The sequence below is a fragment of the Suncus etruscus genome, chromosome 1, assembly GCF_024139225.1.
Source record: "Suncus etruscus isolate mSunEtr1 chromosome 1, mSunEtr1.pri.cur, whole genome shotgun sequence".
Classification (NCBI taxonomy): Eukaryota; Metazoa; Chordata; class Mammalia; order Eulipotyphla; family Soricidae; genus Suncus; species Suncus etruscus.
In genome coordinates this window covers 3,115,939-3,136,962 of record NC_064848.1, presented here as the reverse complement: position 1 = coordinate 3,136,962, position 21,024 = coordinate 3,115,939, and the positions used below count along the sequence as shown (strand labels likewise).

The following is a 21,024-nucleotide window of genomic DNA, read 5'->3' as shown; positions in this document are numbered from 1 at the left end:
AAAGATGGGAGCAAGAGCGAGATAGCTCAATGTGTTGGGAGCTCATAGTTTTTCATGCAGGAAGCCCAGTTTTCTACCTCTAGAACAGGGGTCTCAAACTCAATTTACCTGGGGGCCACAAGAGGGAAAAGTCAAGGTGAGGCAGGGCCGCATAAGGGATTTCGCTTACCGAATATTCGCAATAAAAAATTGCATTCGTAAGAAAAAAAAAAACGCAAAAAATCGCATTAAACATTTGCATACCCCGGACAGAACTGCTCGGGGTATGCGAATGTTTAATGCGATTTTTATTGTGATTTTTCGGTAAGTGAATAATCGCAAATACTGCGATATTTGAAGGCTGGCCGCGGGCCACAAAATGTTGTATGGAGGGCCGAGAGTTTGAGACCCCTGCTCTAGAACCTCATAAAATTCCCTGAGCACTGCCGAGAGAGACTCCTGAGTAATAAGATGGGAGTAGGCCCTGAACATCCAAACAAGTCAAGACAAAAAATGAGCTGGAGGCCGAGGGAGAGATAGCATGGAGATAGGGTGTTTGCCTTGCATACAGAAAGACAGTGGTTCGAATCCCGGCATCCCATATGGTCCCCTGAGCCTGCCAGGAGCAATTTCTGAGCATAGAGCCAGGAGTAACACCTGAGAGCTGCTGGGTGTGACCCAAAAACCAAAAACAAACAAGCAAGCAAACAAACAAACCAAAAACAAACTAAAAAAGAGCTAGAGAGATAGCATAATGGGAAGGGCACTTACCTTGCACACAACTGACCTGGGTTCAACCCCTGGTCTACCAAACACTATCAGGAGTGATTCTTGAGAACAGTGTCAGAAGTAACCCCCTGAGCATGCTGGGTGTGACGCCCAAAATCAACAACAACAATACAAATAAACAAGAGGAAAAGAAGTCAGAGCAGGGGCCGGAGAGATAGCATGGAGGTAAGGCGTTTGCCTTTCATTCAGGAGGTCATCGGTTGGAATCCCCGAGTCCCATATGGTCCCCTGTGCCTGCCAGGAGCAATTTCTGAGCCTGGAGCCAGGAATAACCCCTGAGCACTGCCGGGTGTGACCCAAAAACCACACACACACACACATACACACACACACACACACAAAGAAGTCAGAGCAACAGTTTACTTAGCTGGAGTGAATGTTTTGCACATAGGAGGCCAATTTTGATCTTTAGTCCCATGTGGTCTCCTGACCACCACCAGAATTATCAGAATAATCCCTGATCATTGAGCCAGGAGTAATCCCTGACCACAACACTGAAGAAAAAAAAAAAAAAGTGTGTGTGTGTGGGGAAGAGTTGGAGGAAAGAAATGGTAAGAGCCTAGAAGACCACTTAAGAGACTTCATTTATTGCACAGCTCAGTGGAAAGCTGGGGCAGAGTAGCTAAGGGATGTGGAGTCCAATGCTTTTGAAAGATATGAGTTGAGGAGTCTTAGTGATAGGCACAGCAGGTAGGGGCATTTGCCCTGGCTCGCGGGGTCCCGACCCAAGACAGACCTGGATTCAATCCCCGGCAATTCCATATGATCCCCCCAAGCCTGACAGGAGCGATTTCTGAGCACAGAGCCAGGAGTAACACTGAGTGCAACGCCGCTGTGCTCTCTCTCCGAGCTCTCAGGTGCACTTTCAACCAGGATATGTGAGCCCCCTGTGAGCACTGCATCTAAGAATGTTCGGGAGCATGGAAACCAGATGTGCATCGGATGAGTGCCATATTCAAAGCATGTATGCAACCTCTATTGATTGAAACAACAAAGGGGAAGGGAAGGGTTAAACAAGATGGGGTCTGAATCCTCAGTGCAGTACCATATCAAGCTGCTGTTCCAGTCTTTGATAACCCTCAGACCAACTTTTTCCCCAGTGCCTGCTTCATTCCTATGTAATCTTGTCTCTCTTAACGCCTATCACAGTAAGCTGTCTTTCATGCTGCCATCAGGGATCAGCCCGTAGCTTTCAAGCTTTCAGTTCTATAGTCCCCTGTTATTATTTATTATTATTATTATTAATTATTATTTTGGTTTTTGGGTCACACCCAGCAGCACTCAGGAGTTACTCTTGGCTCCATGCTCAAAAAATCTCTCCTGACAGGCCTCAGGGGACCATATGGGATGCCAGGATTCTGAACCACCGACCTTCTACAACGCAAGGCAAACAACCTTACCCTCCTTGCTATTTCTCTGGCCCCATTCCCTATTATTTATTTATTTATTTATTTATTTATTTATTTATTTATTTTTGAGTTTTGGGATCATACCACTGAGTTTATGAAGTTATTCCCTCAAAGGTGCTCAGGGAACCATGTGGTACTAGGATTCAAACTTAAGGTTTCAGTATGCAAAGCCTGTACTAGTCCTTTAAATTTCTCTCTCTAGTCCCTGATTTTTTTTGTTGTTTGTTTATTTACATTTTTGGGGCCATAGTCAGTTTTGCTCAGGCACTAGCACTCAGGGATCACTCTTTTTTTTTTTTTTTTTTGGGTCACACCCGGCAGTGCTCAGGGGTTATTCCTGGCTCCACGCTCAGAAATTGCTCCTGGCTGGCACGGGGGACCATATGGGACGCTGGGATTCGAACCGATGACCTCCTGCATGAAAGGCAAACGCCTTACCTCCATGCTATCTCTCCAGCCCCAGGGATCACTCTTGATAGGGCTCAGGGGATCATATGGATTGCTGGGGATTGAGGGATCATATGGTTTGCAATGGATGCAAGGAAAGTACTCTACCCATTGTACTATTGATCCAGCCCTCTGGTTTTGTTTGTTTGTTTGTTTGTTTTTGTTTTCTGGGTCACCCACCCAGTGATACTTAGGGGTTGCTCTGCAAATCAGAAATTTCTCCTGGAGGTTCTCAGGGGATCATATGGCATGCCAGGGATTGAATTTGGGATTGGCGTGTGCAAAGGCAACCTGCTGTACTATCTTTCTAGCCTCCTGATTTTTCTTTTCTTCTGGTTCTTTTTTTTTTTTTTTTTTGCCACACCTGGCAATACTCAAGAGTTACTTCTGAGTCTGTACTCAGGAATCACTCCTGGAAGGCTTGGTATGCTTTATGAGATGAAACTCGGGTCAGCCTCATGAAAAGAAAGTTCTCTACCCACTGTACTAACTCCCTAGGCCCCTGATTTCTTTCTTAAAGGAGGAAAGTTGGATACCTACCTAGATGAGAGTGGGATGGGGCAATGCTTTTTTCTGTGCCAGAGAGTCCCAGCAGCAAAAAGAACACTAACCAATTCAGATAATAATAATGAATTATTTTAATAAAGCAATTGAATAAAGGTTGCATTTCCCCCAAGGACATGAGCAGGTTATAGAGAAATCACAGAAATGTTGTCTCCTAGAATAGTAATTGGGGTCTTTTACACTTGGTTTGATGACAAGTGACAAGTGACAGACTCTGGGAATCTCTGAGCAGCTATAGAATATAGAGTATAGGGGCTGGAGAGATAGCACGGAGGTAAGGCGTTTGCCTTTCATGCAGGAGGTCATCGGTTCGAATCCCGGCGACCCATATGGTCCCCCGTGCCTGCCAGGAGCAATTTCTGAGCCTGGAGCCAGGAATAACCCCTGAGCACTGCCGGGTGTGACCCAAAAACCAAAAAAAAAAAAAAAAAAAAAAAAAAGAATATAGAGTATCTTTTCTTTCCTTTCTTTTCTTTTCTTTTCTTTTCTTTTCTTTTCTTTTCTTTTCTTTTCTTTTCTTTTTTTTTTTGCTTCACACCCAGCAGTGTCAGGGCTACTCTTGGCTCTATGCTCAAAAATCACTCCTGACAGGCTCTGGGGACCTTATGGGATGCCGGGATTCGAACAACTGTCCTTCTGCATGCAAGGCAAACACCTTACCTCCATGCTATCTCTCCAGCCCCTTTTTTCTTTTCTTTCTTTTTTTCTTTTTTGGTTTTTGATTCACACCCGGGATTACTCAGGGGATTACTCCCTGGCTTTGCACTCAGAGTCACTCCTGGCAGGCAGGCATGGGGGACCCTTATGGGGATGCTGGGATTTGAACCACCATGTTCAAATTAGCTGCATGGCAAGGCAAACACCCTATTACTGAGCTATCTCTCTGGGCCCTATAGAGTATGTTTTCTCTACAAAGAACTTTAAAATGAGTCACTCTTGAGTCAGAAACGTCTCCCAGACAGATGTAGGGAATAAATCCAAATGGTCTGTACAGGTAGGCAAGTGCCTAAACTATATATCTGGTCCAAGAGGTAAAATATTTACAACAGTTTGCTAGCACCCAGAAAATATTAAGCACTCAACAAACAACAAGAAGTGAGTTGCAGTTGGTTAAATCAGCCTACAGAAAGCACAGAAAAGAGGAATTCAAAAGAAGCTGGGGGATGAACCCCAGCACGGGGGTGAGAGTAAGAAAAAAAAAAAGAGAAAGAATGAAAGAAAAAGATATTAATTTGCTTTCTAGTAGGGTGGGGCTCCATACCCAGCAATGCTTAGAGATTACTCCTGGCTTTGCAATCAGGGATCACCTCTGGTGAGGCTATAGGCCTTGTGCAAAGTGAGCACCCTACTAACCATACTGTAATGTCAACTTCATGGAGATAATATTTTGAACTGACTTGTTCAAATTGAGGCTGGGATCAAAATGTCAAGGTTTAGGGTCGAGAGATAGCATGGTTGGGTAGGGTGTTTATCCTTTGAAAGGGACATGCCTTGCAAGCAGGAGAGGGGTGGTTCAAATCTGGCATCCCATACGGGTCCCGTCCCCGGTGCCTGCCTGGGGGTGATTTCTTTCTTTTTTCAGTTTTTTTGTTTGTTTTTGTTTTTGGGTCACACCTGTCAGAGCTAGGGGTTACTCCTGGCTCTACGCTCAGAAATCGCTCCTGGCAGGCTCAGGGGACCCTATGGGATGCCGGGATTTGAATCACCGTCCTTCTGCATGCAAGGCAAATGCCTTACCTTCATGCTATCTTTCTGCCCCACCCCACGATTTCTGAGCTTAGAGCAGAAGTAGCCCCTGAGCGCTGCCAGTGTGACCCAAAAACAAACAAACAAGCAAACAAAAAGCAGAAAAAATGCAGATGAAAAGGGACATGAATGAGTTAAGTTTAAAAATCTTTGCATATGCCTGGAAAGCCCCCAAAAGGTTAAGGTGACCACAACTGAAAATTTACTGACCTTACAACCTGTTATTGTGGTCTGTGATATATGTTCCAAATGTTCCCTAAATGTAAAAGTCACTAAACTTCCTGAAATCAACGGTTATGCTGTGTTCTGTAAATTTCCATTGTACTGGAGTGTTATAAAAGAATTTTTTGGGGGGCTGGAGAGATAGGCATGGAGATAAGACATTTGCCTTTCATGCTGGAGGTCATCGTTTCGAATTCCCGGCATCCCATAGGGTCCCCGAGCCTGCCAGGAGCGATTTCTGAGCATGGAGCCAGGAGTAACCCCGAGCACTGCCGGGGTGTGACCAAAAACCACACACTCAAAAAAAGAATTACTGGATTTTTAATCAGGGCTCTCAGGCCTCTAGCCTTGTGGCCATGCTGGTGTGCCCAAGCATACATGCTTGGACAATAAAACCGCTTGCTTTTTCATGAACTTCGAGTCTTGGTGTTGTTGAACAGCTCTCTGTCCTTTCAACCTTGCATACGACTGACTTGGGTTTGATCCCCAGCTTTCGAGTACTCTGAGTCTGCCACAAGTAATTTCTGAGCACAAAGTCAGGAGTAATCCTGGAGTGCTGCTGGGGTGGCCCCAAGAATCAAATCAAATCAGATAAAAAAATACTCTATGCCATACTATAAGAAAAGAGACTCTTGGGGCCAGAGGTAAGGCATTTGCCTCTTTCATGCAGAAGGGTCATTGGTTCAAATTCTGGCATCCCATATGGTCCCCTGTGCCTGCCAGGGAGTGATTTCTGAGCATGGAGCCAGGAGTCACCCCTGAGTGCTGCCAGGTGTGACCCATAAAACCAAAAAAAAAGAAAACAGATGACTCTTATGGCCCAGGGTCAGCCAGGGATACTATACTCTTAGATGTCCCTCTAAGAGTGAAGACATCAGTTACAGAGGCCCATCTCTTGTAACCTTGCCACAGAATGACAGTCTGGAGCTATGTAAAGCCCCAGCTGACGGACTAAGGAGACTGCCACTGCTACTCTTGCTAGATTGTTCCTGCTGCATGGTCATTGCTGTAGTGCTGGACAAACTATTTGCTGGACTACTGGCTCTCTGCTGCCTTTTGCTGCCTCTCCTCCTGCTCCAGGCCTAATACTAACAGTTGGCACCAGGAACAGGGTGTGTAATTGTGGCACCATGTTTCTAACCCCTCAAGTGATGGGTCTGATGAAGCAGGGAAGTGACAGAGAAATAATACACAGCAGTCAGTGAGTTAAAGTTTCATTGTCTGCTTTTTTCTCAAGGCCTTTCTCTGCCATGTGCAGCACCTGCCATGTGCCTACTGTTGCTTTAATATAAATTAATGAGTCCTAAAGTTGGTAGGGGTGAGGCCTTTCTGAGCTCAACCTGGCTCGAACAGTTCCTATGGCCTGGCGGGTCTAAACGTTGCAGGGTGACGGCAGAAAAATTCACAAAGCAGTCAGATGAAGTTCCAGAAGTCAGCCAGCTTTATTTCACGGTCCCAGTCTAACATATTCATTTCCTCACATGGCTTATCTGCTAAGCCTTTTTTTTTTTTTTTTTTTTTTTGGTTTTTGGGTCACACCCGGCAGTGCTCAGGGGTCACTCCTGGCTCTACTCTCAGAAATCGCCCCCGGCAGGGTTGGGGGACCATATGGGATGCCAGGATTTGATACCACTGTTCCTTCCACATGCAAAGCAAACACCTTACCCGCTGTGCTATCTCTCCGGCCCCTCAGCTCTCCTTCTTAATCCCTCTCTCCCCCCCAAGTCAGCCTCCTTTACCTGCCCATTTTAGGTGTGGGCAGTTCTGATCATTCAGGTGGGATAAATAAGAAGTTGGGGGGGAGGGGAGGCGATACTCATAGTCTCCACCTTTTTTGTATTATTACAGAAGCATTATTGATAAGTCTATAACATCCTAGTTTCTTTCTTTTTTGGGGGGGCACACCCTGCTATGCTCAGGGGTTACTCCTGACTATCTGCTCAGAAATAGCTCCTGGCAGGCACGGAGAACCATGTGGGATGCCGGGAATTCGAAACCAACCACCTTAGGTCCTGGATCGGCTGCTTGCAAGGCAAACGCCGCTCTGCTATCTCTCCGGCCCCACATCCTAGTTTCTTTTCATAAGCTTCTCTAAAACAAAATCACAAAAACATTACTGGTCTCTTGGATTTTTTTTGTTTGTTTTGTTTTTGGTTTTTGGTTTTTGGGTCACACTCAGCTGACACTCAGGGGTTACTCCTGGCTCTATGCTCAGAAACTGCTCCTGGGGGCGGGGCTTGTGGGACCATATGGAACACCGGGGGATTGAACTGCCGTCTGTCCTAGGCTAGTGCGGGCAAGGCAGCAGACGTCTTACTGCTTGTGTCATCACTCCGGCCCCTGTCTCTTGGATTTTTGGGTATTTTTTGGGTCACACCTGCAGTGCTCAGAAGTTACTCCTTTCTCTGCACTCAGAAATCGCTCCTGGAATAAAAAAAGAAAGAAAAGAAGAAGAAAAGAAAAGAAAGAAAAGAAAAGAAAAGAAAAGAAAAGAAAGAAGGAAGGGAAGGAAGGAAGAAAGAAAGAAGAAAGAAAGAAAGAAGAGAGAAAGGAAAGAAGAAGAAAGAAAGAAAGAAAAAGAAAGAGAAAGAAAGAAAGAAGAAAGAAAGAAGAAGGAAGGGAAGGAGGAAGGAACGGAAGGAAGGAAGAAGGAAGGACGGAGGAAGGAAGGAAGGAGAGGAGGGAGGGAGGGAGGCCCGGAGAGATAGCACATGCAGTGTTTGCCTTGCAAAGCAGCTGATCCAGGAGCCAAAGGTGATTGGTTCGAGTCACCGGGTGTCACATATGGTCCCCCCGTGGCCTGCCAGGAGCTATTTCTGAGCAGACAGCCAGGAGTAACCCCTGAGCACCGCCGGGACCCCACAAGATTCCAGACTGGCCAAAGTATACCTGAGCCCTAGGTCCATTTGGTAGGAGACTGTCTGGGATCCGAATTACTTTTTTTTTTGTTTTGTTTTGTTTTTGGGCCACACCCGTTTGACGCTCAGGAGTTACTCCCGGCCATGCGCTCAGAAATCACCCCTGGCTTGGGGGGACCACATGGGACACCGGGGGGGATCGAACTGTGGTCCGTCCTATGCTAGCACTTGCAAGGCAGACACCTTACCTCTAGCGCCACCTTCCCGGCCCCTATTTTTTCTTTTATTTGGGTCACACCCGGCAGTGCTCAGGGGTTACTCCTGGCTCTATACTCAGAAATTGCTCCTAGCAGGCTTGGGGGACCACATGGGATTTGAACCACCGTCCTTCTGCATGCAAGGTAAATGCCCTTTCTCCATGCTATTTCTCCGGTTCCTGAAAGAAGATTCATTCTGTTTAGTTTTTTCGTATAGGTTTTAACAATCTCCTGCACTTGGGTCACTAGTAAAATAATAGTTTTAAACATTGGTGGTGGGGGAGGGGGACGGCACTGGTGAAGGTTTTTTTTTTGTTTTTGTTTTTTTTTGTTTTTGTTTTTGGGTCACACCTGGCAGTGCTCAGGGGTTACTCCTGGTTCCATGCTCAGAAATTGCTCCTGACAGGCATGGGGGACCATGTGGGATGCCAGGATTCGAACCAATGACCTTCTGTATGAAAGGCAAACGCCTTACCTCCATGCTATCTCTCCGGCCCTGGTGAAGGTTCTTTTTTTTTTTTTTTTTTTTTATCTGCTCAGAAATAGGCTCTGGCATGCACAGGGGACCATATGGGATGCCGGGATTCAAACCAACCACCTTAGGTCCTGGATCAGCTGCTTGCAAAGCAAACACTGCTGTGCTATCTCTCCAGCCCCACCGGCCCCACCGGCCCACCGGCCCCATGGTGAAGGTTCTTATACACTGTATGCCTGTAATTCAATCATGAACAATTTTTTTTTTTTTTTTTTTTTGGTTTTTGGGTCACACCCAGCAGCACTCAGGAGTTACTCCTGGCTCTATGCTCAGAAATCGTTCCTGGCAGGTTTGCGGGACCATATGGGATGCGGGATTCAAACCACCGTCCTTCTGCGTCTAAGGCAAACGCCTTACTACTGTGCTATCTCTCGGCCTCAATCATGAATAACTTTATCTGTGGAAAAAGAAACTGTAGTATTAACAACCTTATAACTATGGTGTTTAAATAAGAATATATAAAAATAAAATAAGTTTTTGTTCTAACAGTAAAGAACAGTTTTTGTTCTTGATGTTTCAAATGTTCTCTTTTAGGCTATTTTCTGATTCTATTTGTTTTGGTTGCATCTAAAGATATTACATAGCTTTCTTTCTGTTCTACTCCTCTTGCAACATGTTGCTATTTTTACTGTTCCTAAACAAGTTTCCTTTTCTTTTTTGGTCCTTTGCAATGGAGCACCCAAACCCCTCCTATTAGGAGCAAAAAGAACTGCCACTTTGCAACCAGTCCACAACTCACTTGAATTAGCTTCTTCAACCTGGGGTCTGTTTGAGGACCTGGCTCTTTGGCCAGCAGAGGATCATTGACTTCCTGCACTTCCCTGTGCGATAGATTAAATCATCAGCTGAAACCCCTTGCGATCTGACCTACAGAAACTTGACTGGCAGTGGTAAAACAATATTTGGATACTGTTATATTCCTAACACACACTCCTTTTTTTTCCAATGGAAAAGGGAGGAAATACAAGGAAACGGTGAGTCTTATGGCCCCAGGTCAGCCACAAGCAGGTACTGTCTTTTTTTTTGTGTGTGGGTTTTTTTTTTTTTTTTTGGTTTTTGGGCCACACCCGGCGGTGCTCAAGGGTTACTCCTGGCTGTCTGCTCAGAAATAGCTCCTGGCAGGCACGGGGGACCATATGGGACACCGGGATTCGAACCAACCACCTTTGGTGCTGGATCGGCTGCTTGCAAGGCAAACACCGCTGTGCTATCTCTCTGGGCCCAACATGGCGTTATTTTTTTAACTTACTGTATTTCCTCAGTAAGTTGTTCCTAGATTAGCAGCGGGCACATATTAAATGCAGAAATACAGAGGTATTTGTTGAGTGATTCAAGGTGTGAATGAAATTCCTAATATTTGCACAGTCTGTTTAACAAGCCCCCTCCCCCCTTTTTTTAATCTTTTTCAGTGTTTCCGTTTTTTTTTTTTTTTTTTTTTTGGTTTTTGGGCCACACCCGGCGGTGCTCAGGGGCTACTCCTGGCTGTCTGCTCAGAAATAGCTCCTGGCAGGCACGGGGGACCATATGGGACACCGGGATTCGAACCAACCACCTTTGGTCCTGGATCGGCTGCTTGCAAGGCAAACGCCGCTGTGCTATCTCTCCGGGCCCCAGGTACTGTCTTTTTAAGGGTGAAGACATCACTTACCAGGATCCTGTCCCTAGTAACTGCTATTTGGGGCAGTTGGCCAAGGGTATGTAAAGTCCCAATGGTGGTGGTGGAGGTGAGGGGACTCTGCCTCTTCTGCTGGATGGTCACAGTCTGATTGTTGGAGAAACTGTTGGACTCTTGGCTCTTGGCTCCTGTTGGTTTTCCTACTGGTCTAGGCCTAACCATTATATTTTTCCCTCCAAAGAATACAGGCTCACTGGGCTAAACTTCCAGGAAACTTGGCTTCTGAGGAGCAGCCAAAACTGCTTAGCTCCATTGATTTAAATATTAAGGACAGGGGCGGGAGTGATGGTACTACAGCTGGGAGGACGTTGTCCTTGCACTAGGCCAAGCCTAGTTCGGCATTCATTGCTCAAGCAAAGGCAGGAGTTATTCCTGAGTGCAGAAGCAAGAGTAAGCACCATTGGATCTGGCCCCCACCTTCCAAAATTTTTCAGGACAGTTCACTTTTTGCATGTGGATTTCTGAGGATTGTCTACGTTCTTTTTTATTCCGGTCAAAAGCCAGCTGTGCGTGTATGTTGGACCCATTCATCACACCCCTGAAACTGGGTTATAGATCCAGAGACTTGCAAATAAAACCCGTAGAACAGCTCAGGGACTTACTTTTAGCAGCACTATCTTGAGGATCTGCTAGGTTCACTGTGGTCAGAGTGGAAGTAGGCGGGGGTGGAGGAGAGGAGGAGGAAATTCTAATTAGAGAGGAGAGACAAGACTCCATCCAGGGCAAAGCTAGGAAGGGCCGTGCAGCCTGACGCTTTTGCTGCTGGCATCCCAGGCTCTACTCTAGGAATTCTTTGATACGTGTTCCACCCTGGCTGGGAGAGTTACCTTCTTCCCATGATATCTTCACGTTTGACGGCACTGGGCAGGGGGCATCTTTTGGTCCCAGTAGACTTGGGACTGGAAGGTAAGGGCGATGTATTACTCTTCATAGGTTAGGGGCTTGGGGACTGAATGTTGAATTTAGTTTCTGTTTGCTAGAGAGCCAGGAGATAGAATGAGTAAATTAAGGACAAGGGGGGGGGACTGCAAAGTCTCCAGAGCGGGGGGGGGGGAGCCTTGTGCTGTCATTCTTGGTGCCCAACACGGTGCCCCATAAAGTCAGTCTAGAGTGTTCCGGATGGACTGACCAAATTCTCTGGCCTCTAATGCAGACCCCGCACCCCCTCCTTCCCCAAGCGGTTGCGACTAGTACAGAATATTCAGTCCCAGCCGCCACCGCTCAGAGCAGCCCAGAACAGGCTCTGCCTGTATTTGCTCCCAGGGCTACAGACGAGGGTCTTGTCTTGGCCTTGGAAGGAAGCAACCCAGAGCCAGGGCGCTTCTGCCTGCCTTGCCATCTCGCGCCAGAAGCTCCGGGCTTGCCCCGGAGGGCGCAGCAGGTTCCTAGGGCTGCAATCTGGTGAACTATTCCCCGGTTGCCACGATACCCCCGCCAACCCCGCTAGAGCCAAGCTGGGGGGGGGGCCGGGGCTCCCGATCCCCGGCGTCCTCCCTTCTCCCCTGCCCGGTCCTGGCTCGGGCGCTCTCCTCGCACTCCTGCGCTTTGGCAAACTTTCCGAGCGGAGTTTGCAAAGTCCATGTGCGTCACGGGAAAGGCCGGGGGCAGTGGGGGGTGTGGGGTTCTGGCCGCTCCCAGGCGGGTCCCCAACGCCTTCTCCCCTCTAGCTTCTTCTGCAGACTGCCCGGGGCTCCGGCGGGGGTTCGGGAGAGAAGAGGAACCGCGGGTAGCTGGGGGCCGGGTCGGGGTCCCAGGCCGGCGGGAGGGCGGAGCCGGACCGTCCTCTGCCCAGCCCGGAGAGCTCGCCCAGCTCCAAGGTGCCCAGCCTGCTTTTCCTCTCTCCACCCCACGCCTCCCCCTTGGGCTGTCTGTCCCTCCCTCTTCGGGACGCCACCTCCCGGAATTGGTCTCTCTTTTTTTTCTTCTTTTTTTCTGGGTTTGTTTTGAAGCTGCCTTCTCGCAGCTGCGAGTGCCGGGGGGCAGCCGGCTTGGGGGGGCGCGCGCCCACCGGCCCGACCCATGCCGGGACGCCCGGCGCGCCCTGGGCTCGCTGGACTCCCTCTGCAAACCGCTGCTGGGTGCCTGCGGGATGTGCACCCGGTAGTGGGGCAGGGGGTCCGTCCCGCCCTAAGGGGGTCCACCTTTTGGGGAAGGCTTCTGGCCTCGGGTCAGGGTCAGCCGCAGACGCAGCACTGCCGGGGAGTCGGGCAAACAAAAGAGGCCACTCAGCTAGTGGCCGGAGCGGCCCGACTACCTCGCTGCGCCCCCGCCGTGCGCCCCTCTTGGCTTTTCTGGATGCTTGAAAACCCAGTGGCCCGGGGAGGAAGGAGGTAGGGAAGGGAGGAAGGAGCCGAGCTGGCGGAGGAATGTGAGCGCCTCCCCAAGGTCCCGGAGCCAGAAGGAGCTGGGAGAGCCAGCGCGTCCGTCGCGGTGTCTGCAGCCGAACTCAACGAGTGACTCTCGGCTAGGCGAGTCCGGAACGTCGTGCCCGTGCAAGTGTCGACTTTTCTTCTGCTCAGACTTGTCTCTCCCAATTACTTTACTTTCTTTGGGATTTCTAGGGGCTCAGAGCCCCATCGGGGCTGCCTGTATGCAGACTATGGACTTGCAACCCGCCCCACTCCCAGACCTGAAAGGGCACTTACTGGGCCCTAGGACCACTGCTTTGAAGACGGAGAGGACTGGACGGTGTCTGCCGGTGCCAGCAGCTCTCCTGGTCCTGGACTGAGAGACTCAGCTGTGGTGACAGTGTTTGTGTTGCTGGCTGCATTCTCCGGCACCTGGTGGGCGTCCCCGGTTGGGGTAAAGACCCTCTCTCTGCCATCCAGCCAGCCATGGGCACTGAGAGGCCGAGCCCTCTACGACTTCCGAACGAGAACCAAGAAGAGATCAGCATCAGCAGGATGAGGACCTGGTTATCTTCAGCGAAACCTTCTCTGGATGGCTGGCTGCAAGGCCAGAACAGCCGGGGTGAGACGGGGCTCTTCCCTGCCTCCTACGTGGAAATCATCCGTAGGGGGCCCCGGTTGTCGACCATGCCGACCTACTTCAGCAGTGGCTGCTTCTGCTGTGTCTCTGGGTGCTCAGTGAAGCCTTGTATGATACCCCCCCCCCCACGGTGGACTGCCCTTCCAGGGGTAGTGGGGCCAGTGCTTCCTCTCTAACCAGGGCAGCTTTGAGGAGGAGGAGGATGACGACTGGGATGACTGGGATGATGGGGTGCACGGTGGTGGAGGAGCCCCGGGCCGGTTGGCCTGGGCACCAACGGGCACCCCCCCACTCAACCTTTCCTACCCTGGTGCCTACCCCAGCCAGCACATGGCCTTCCGACCCAAGCACGCCCCTGGAGCGGCAGGACAGTCTGGCATTCCTCCAAGCGAGGGCAGTGTGGTGGGCCGCAAACCTTAATCGTTTCTCATGCTTCGTGCGCTCGGGTGTGGAGGCCTTCATCCTGGGCGATGTACCTATGATGGCCAAAATCGCCGAGACGTACTCCATTGAGATGGGCCCTCGGGGCCCCCAGTGGAAGGCCAACCCCCACCCGTTTTCCTGCTCGGTGGAAGATCCCACCAAACAGACCAAATTCAAGGGCATCAAAAGTTACATCTCCTACAAGCTCACCCCCACCCATGCCGGGCTCCCCTGTCTACCGACGTTACAAACACTTTGACTGGCTCTATAACCGCCTTCTGCACAAGTTCACGGTCATCTCGGTGCCTCACCTGCCGGAAGAAGCAGGCCACGGGCCGCTTTGAGGAGGACTTCATCGAGAAGCGGAAAGAGGAGGCTCATCCTCTGATGGACCACATGACCAGCCACCCTGTGCTCTCCCAGTATGAGGGTTTCCAGCATTTTCTCAGCTCCTGGATGATAAGCAGTGGAAGATGGGTAAACGCCGAGCGGAGAAGGATGAAATGGTGGGTGCCAGCTTCCTGCTCACCTTCCAGATCCCCACGGAGCATCAGGACCCTGCAAGACGTGAGGATCGGGTGGACACACCTTCAAGGCCTTCAGCATAGGATGATGGACGTACAGTGTCCTGCAGGCTCAGCACCATCGCATCGGAGCTGGTGCGCAAGCACGTGGGAGGTTTCCGCAAGGAGTTCCAGAAACTGGGCAACGCCTTTCCAGGCTATCAGCCATGCCTTCCAGAATGGACCCCCCCCTTTTGGCGACGAGGCCCTCAACAGTGCCATTTCTCACACGGCGCCGTACCTATGAAGCTGTTGGGGAGATGTTTGACCGAGCAGCCCAAGAATGATCTCTTCCAAATGCTCGACACGCTGTCTCTCTACCCAGGGCCTGCTTTTCCAACTTCCCTCTGACATCATCACCTGCAGAAAGGTAAGTGTGGCTCTAGGGGTCAGGGATGCCCAGGACAGCCTGGCACAGGCCAGCATAATCTTTCTCTATCTGTTCCATATCTTCATTTAGCAAGTGCATTTTGGGACCTGTGATCTGACATGTGCTATTCCAGAGGTGGCTCTGATCCCTGTTTTTATACTGATTGTTGTTCATTCATTCACTTTCTGTTTCTCTCTTTCTTTGTTTGTTTATGGGCCACACCCAGTGGCACTTTGTAGTTAGTTCTGGCTCTGCACTTAGAAATCACTCTTGGCAGGCTTAGGGGACTGTATGGAATGTCGAGGATCAAACCCAGGTTGGCTGCATGCAAGGCCAACACCCTACCCACTGTGCTATCAATCCAGCCCTCTTTTGTGTTTGTTTGTTTGTTTGTTTAATTTTTGGGCTACACCTAACAGTGATCCGGATTTATTCTAGGCTCTGTGCTCAGGAATCAATTCTGGCAGTGCTTGGGGCAATTGAGATGCCAGGGATTGAATGCAGGTCGGCCAAGTGTGGAGACAAGCACCCTCACCATTGTAGTGCTGGCTCCTGTTTTTTATCTCATTGACCCATTTACCCACTATGCGCTCATAAGCCCTTCAAGGTTGTCAAGTTGGGTTATGGAATCCTGGGTACAACCAGGTTTGGACCCTGCTTTCGAGATCGCATAGCAGAGGTTTCTGGGGGAAGAGTCCATATTCAGATAAGGAGAACAGGGCCGGAGAGATAGCATGGAGGTAAGACGTTTGCCTTGCATGAAGGACAGTGGTTATGAATCCCAGCATCCCATATGGTCCCCTGAGCCTGCCAGGAGCGATTTCTGAGCCTAGAGCCAGGAGGAACCCCTGAGCACTGCCAGGTGTGACCCAAAACCCCCCCCCAAAAAAACAAAAACAAAAACAGATAAGGAGGGGCCGGAGAGATAGCATGGAGGTTAAGGCGTTTGCCTTTCATGCAGGAGGTCATCGGTTCGAATCCCGGCGCCCATATGGTCCCCTGTGCCTGCCAGGAGCAATTTCCTGAGCCTGGAGCCAGGAATAACCCCTGAGCACTGCCAGGTGTGACCCAAAAACCAAAAAAAAAAAAAAAAAAAAAAAAAAAAAAAAACAGATAAGGAGACACTGCAGGTGCTTACCCTTTCTTTCGCTCTGCCTTTGTAATTCCTATCTGCAAGTTCTTATCTGTGTGCTTGGAAGTAGCGTGTCCATGTTCTACAGATGAAGAAGCTGATGTCCACAGGGCCCAGTAGTTACAGAGGGAGCCTGGATCCTTCGGGGGTCGTCCTTTCATCCTGTGCCTCCGTTAGGTCATGGTTCATGTCGGCCTCCTGCCAAACCTGGCCTTGTTTTCTCTTCTCACGAGCCTTCTCTGGTAGGTGGGCACAGGATGGGCCCCCTGCGTGGTTTACTGTCAAAGAACTGCCAGATGAAGTGACTCACCCAGGGTTATGCTGGGGCACCCAGCTGGACTGGGGAGGAGATCAGGGGTCCAAGGCATGACCCACAAAGCCCATTTAACTCCACTCTCTTTCTAAGCCTGGCCCTCTTGCCGGGTGTTGAGTTAAGGGCCTACTCCCACAGGTGGCTGGGTGCTGGGGACAGAAGGGAAGCAGATGTCGGCAGAGGTGTGGTGCTCCCTGGGGCTGCGTGGTAACTCAGGAAGAAATGTCAGGGTGTGAGCAGACTTCCTGACCCCTAGGCCCTGAGGTCAGGCCTGGCATGGGGACCTTTCCTCTGGGTGGGTTTTGGAAACAGGCCTCTGATGAAGCCTGGGGGACAATAAACACCACCCCTACTGTAGCATCCCTAATGTAGTTAACCGGTTTATCAAGAGATTCTAGAATTTCAACAATCTATTCTCTCTACCCCCTCACTTTTCTCTGCTTTTCCCCATCATCTCCACATTTTTTTGAGGGCCACAATGGCGATGCTTAGGGGTTGGTAACTCCTGGCTATTCACTCAGGGGGTCATTTCTGGCAGACTTGGAGGACCATTTCAGTTGCCAGGAATTGAATCCAGGTTGACTGTGTAAGCAAAACATCGTACTCCCTGTATAGTCACTCTGGTTCCTCTCTTTCCCACTTCTTGCAGCTTCTGGAGACAGAGTTCTGGTCTGGTTGTTGGTCCCCTTGTTGTCTGTGTGCCCCTGCCTCTGAGCTTTTGCTTCCTGCACACTGTTAAACCTAGGGAGTGCTTTGGCCTTGAAAGGAAGATGAGTCCTTTGGAGGGTCTCAGAGAGGACGGCAGTGCTTTCGGTTTGGCTTGAGCTGTGGGCGGGAGAGGCCCAGGCAAGTAGCAGCCCACTAGGGCAGGTGTCTTCCTGGGCGGAAGTGGCACTGTGTGTGTGCCTGGGAGAGCTGGTTCAACCAGCTCCTGGGATGGTGTGGTACTGTGTGGGCTGGAGAGGAGGGAGGCAGGGTTTAATGTTGAAACAGCATCCTTGGGGTTGGAGAGATAGCACAGTGGTAGGGCATTTGCTTTATATGCAGCTGACCCTGGACGGACTGGGGTTCAATTCCCGGCATCCCATATGGTCCCCCAAGCCAGCCAGGAGCGATTTCTGAGCAGGAGTAACCCCTGCATGCTGCCAGGTGTGGCACAAAACCAAAACAAAAACAAAAAAGAAGAAACAGCATCCTGTGCTGTGACCAGGGATCCTCATCAGTAACCGGGCTGGGCAAAAGGCAACCCCATGTTCAGTCCAGGGACACTTCACAGGAGCTGAGGGAGGCCTCTGCTAGGTACAATAGAGGAATCATGTCCCCACTCTCTGCAAGAATGCATGGGCTCAGAGAAAACTGGTCCCTTCCTTATGCCAAAAGACTTCTTCCCCTTTTGGGCCAGGCCTTCCTTCTCGGGACTTTGCATTGCCTTCCTAGGCCTAGGAAGAGACCCTTGGAACCTGGGTGAGACACCACTGGGCATGTTCTGGAGCACCACAAGCCTGATATGGGTGGGTGGGGTCCCATTGTGGCATTACAAGAAGAGAAAGAGCAGAATGTTGTGCCCTGTGCCCTAGGATGTCTGAAAGATGGCGAGTGTGTGACAGAAGCTTGGGAGGAAGAAGAAGGGTGGCCTAGGTGGGGTCAGGGCTGTGGATACTTGCCCAATAAGGTGATCATGAGAGAGCTTGTCTCCATACCAGTCTAACGGGCCATTGTGTGTGCCGACAGGAGCCCCAGCCTGTGTGCCCACTGGCCCAGTCCCAGGGTCTCATCTAGTTAATGAACTGCACAAACAGGGCAGGTTTTGTTTATTTATTTTTTTTATTCTGAGGCCTCCCAAGCAGTACTTAGGGCCACCAGGGCTAACCTGGAGGTTCTTAGGGGAATCATATGGTTCCAGATAGAATTAACATGCTTTTGCATGTTCCTCAGCCTTTTGTGCCATGCCCCCGACTCCCAAATAGGGCAGTTTGTGGGTGAAAAGGGTCCTTTGTCATAATTCCTGTGGGACTGCCAGGGGGATTGTTGAGGGCCCTGCTGAGAGCGAGCAGGGTGAGAATCTGTCTTAAGACTCATCCCAAGCCTAGGAGATGGGTGTGGGCCCTTCCGATTCACAGCTGAGGCTCAGAGCAGAATTGGAGCCTGGGCGCTTCTGGCTGCACAGTCCAGACTGTGTCCATTGTGCCAGACACATTGAGGAGGAGCTCCCTAGGGATGGGTGCCTGGAGATGAGCCGGGAAGGAGCTGGAGGAAGCTTGGGTATGCCAGCCCTTGCGCTACTGGCACCTGGGGGGGGAGAAGGCAAACCAGGAGGACCATAGTGGACATGTAGAGGCTGTGGAGGCACAGGTGGGCAAAAGCTAAGTGGTCATTGCAGAACCAAACTGCAATCTGAGGAACAGGGGGCTCCAGTCTCTAGCCCTCCTTCCACCTCCCCTCCTAGGCTCCCATAAACAAAGAGAGTCTTTTTTTTTTTTTTTTTGGTTTTCGGGTCACGCCCGGCAGTGCTCAGGGGTTACTCCAGGCTCTATGCTCAGAGATCGCTCCTGGCAGGCTTGGGGGACCATATGGGATGCTGGGATTCAAACCACCGTCCTTTTGCCTGCAAGGCAAACGCCTTCCCTCCATGCTATCTCTTCAGCCTGACAAAAAGAATCTTATTGCCTGGAGCTGCCACCAGCTGCTTCTAGTTGTGACCCAGTCAGTCTCTTTAGGTCATATCCAACAGTACTTGGGATACTTCTAGCTCAGTGCTCAGGTTACTTCCTTTGGTCAGCTTGGAAGGAACATGCTGTGCCCGAGCACTGGGTCTGGGATGCATAGATACAAGGATGTGCTCAGCCTGCTGAGTTGCCCCAAAGCCTCTGCACTCAGCCCCAGGTATTCGTAGTCTCTGGCAACTTCGGGGACAAAACAGTTCAACCCTGCTGGAACCCTCTGGCTGGGAGGGTTCTCATCCCATTTTACAGACATGAAGACTTTTCAATACCGGGCACTGCGAGCAGCTGCCATCTGCCTCTTATCTGATCTAGCCTGTTCATCTGAGCAGGGACATCTGGGCCCACGTCAGAGCTGGGGCTTGCTGCAAATGATGCAAATGTAACTGAGACTCAGAATTCCTGACTCTAGCCTGGGCTAGGGCAGAGAAAAGGTAGATTAAGGGGCTAGAAAGTAGTACAGGGAGTAGGATTAATGTGCTTGCCTTGCTGACCCCAGTTTGGTTTAATCCTCAGTACCTCATGTAGACCCCTGGCCCTGTTAGGAGTAATCACTGAGTGCAGAACTAGGAGTAAGCCCTGAGTCCTGCCGAGAGTGGCCCAAAATCTTAAAAGGAGGGTCCAGAGCTATAGTCCCTCCCCCCAAAAAGGAAAAAATTAAAAAGATGGTTTATGGGGCTGGAGAGATAGCATGGAGGGAAGGCGTGTGCCTTGCATGCAGAAGGACGGTGGTTCAAATCCCGCCATCCCTTATGGTCCCCTGAGCCTGCCAGGAGCGATTTCTGAGCATAGAGCCAGGAGGAACCCCTGAGCTCTGCCGGGTGTGACCCAAAGACAAGACAAAAAAAAAATATGGATTGACTGGTCTCTCAAGGAATCTTCTGGGGATCCTGAGATCCCTTCAGCCCTTTTCCTGTCCCTGTCCCCACCTTTCCTTCCAGGCTCTCCTGGCTGGGCTGGGCTGGTCTCAGGCTGAATCCTTTGTGCACTGCATGGGGTTGCTGGACAGGCCTGAGCTTTGCCTCACAGGGTGTAGCTGGGGTGCCGTAGCTGGTCCAGGGCTGAGTCATAGAGTGGAGCAATTACAGAGCAGGTGGGGCCTCTGCCCCCCATGCCTGGCTCCCCGCCTGACTGTGGATCCCTGACTATTAAAATATCTCCATTCTTATTACTGAGCGTCAGTCTTTTTGTCAAGGGTCCAAGAAGACTTTCCTAGGGTCATGCTCCCCACCATGGCACCAGAAGACGTCTTCGCATAGGAGTGGGGATCCTTGACTGTCTGGGGAGATCAATCTGAGAGGTGACTTGTGTGTGTGTGTGTGTGTGTGTGTGTGTGTGTGTGTGTGTGAGGGACAGCCAGTGTTTCCAGTGTTGTTCAGGGCTTAGTCCTGGCTCTGCACTCAAGGATCACTTCTAGTGTTCTCAGGGATCAAATCCAGGTTGGCCACATGCAAGGCAAATAGCCTTCCCTCTGTTCTATCGCTCTGGCCCAAGGTGACTTTTTTCCCGTTTATTTGCAGTGTGGGGGAGGAAACCTGGGGTCTCACACCTGTGAGGCAGATGCCGTGTCACTGAGCTGCGCCCCTGTCCTGTGTAGGGGACTTCTGAGTCTGAGCTCCAGCTCTGTGCCTGCCACTTCCTGCCTTCTCTATGGATCTTCATCTGTATTGTGGTTTTTGGCCACACCTGGCAGTGCTCAGAGCTGACTCCTGGCTGAGTGTTCAGGGATCACTTCTGGCGGTTGTAGGGGATCTGATGGAATGCTAGGGATCAAACCCAGGTCAGCTGCATGCAAAGCGAGCGTCCTGCCTGTCGTCCTGTCTTTCCTGCACCAGCTACCGACCGGTCGGTCTTATCACTTGGGGACTTGTCAAATTTCCTTGTCCTTGTCCAGGCTGCACTGATGCAGGAAGGACAAGGCAGGAGACTGGCAGGTCCTAGGTCCTAGGGACTCAGGTAGGTCCCTGCTCCTCAGGCCTCAATCTCCTCTGTTGGGCGGTTGGGAAGGCTGGAGAGGAGCTGAACAGCTGACCT

At 50.5% G+C, this 21,024-nt stretch overlaps 1 protein-coding gene across 1 annotated transcript in view; it reads left to right on the top strand.

Annotated features, from left to right (window-relative positions):
• The window catches only part of SNX33 (sorting nexin 33), a 37,368-nt gene that overhangs the window by 13,397 nt on the left and 2,947 nt on the right, over positions 1-21,024 (top strand). Inside the window, 19 exon segments of the mRNA XM_049782739.1 lie at positions 11,929-12,062; positions 12,149-12,298; positions 12,431-12,581; positions 12,635-12,752; positions 13,137-13,375; positions 13,377-13,413; positions 13,415-13,573; positions 13,576-13,630; positions 13,633-13,697; positions 13,699-13,731; positions 13,733-13,753; positions 13,755-13,817; positions 13,819-14,115; positions 14,117-14,212; positions 14,214-14,340; positions 14,343-14,605; positions 14,607-14,690; positions 14,692-14,721; positions 14,723-14,825. Of these exon segments, the coding sequence (XP_049638696.1) occupies positions 11,929-12,062; positions 12,149-12,298; positions 12,431-12,581; positions 12,635-12,752; positions 13,137-13,375; positions 13,377-13,413; positions 13,415-13,573; positions 13,576-13,630; positions 13,633-13,697; positions 13,699-13,731; positions 13,733-13,753; positions 13,755-13,817; positions 13,819-14,115; positions 14,117-14,212; positions 14,214-14,340; positions 14,343-14,605; positions 14,607-14,690; positions 14,692-14,721; positions 14,723-14,825 (2,225 nt within the window).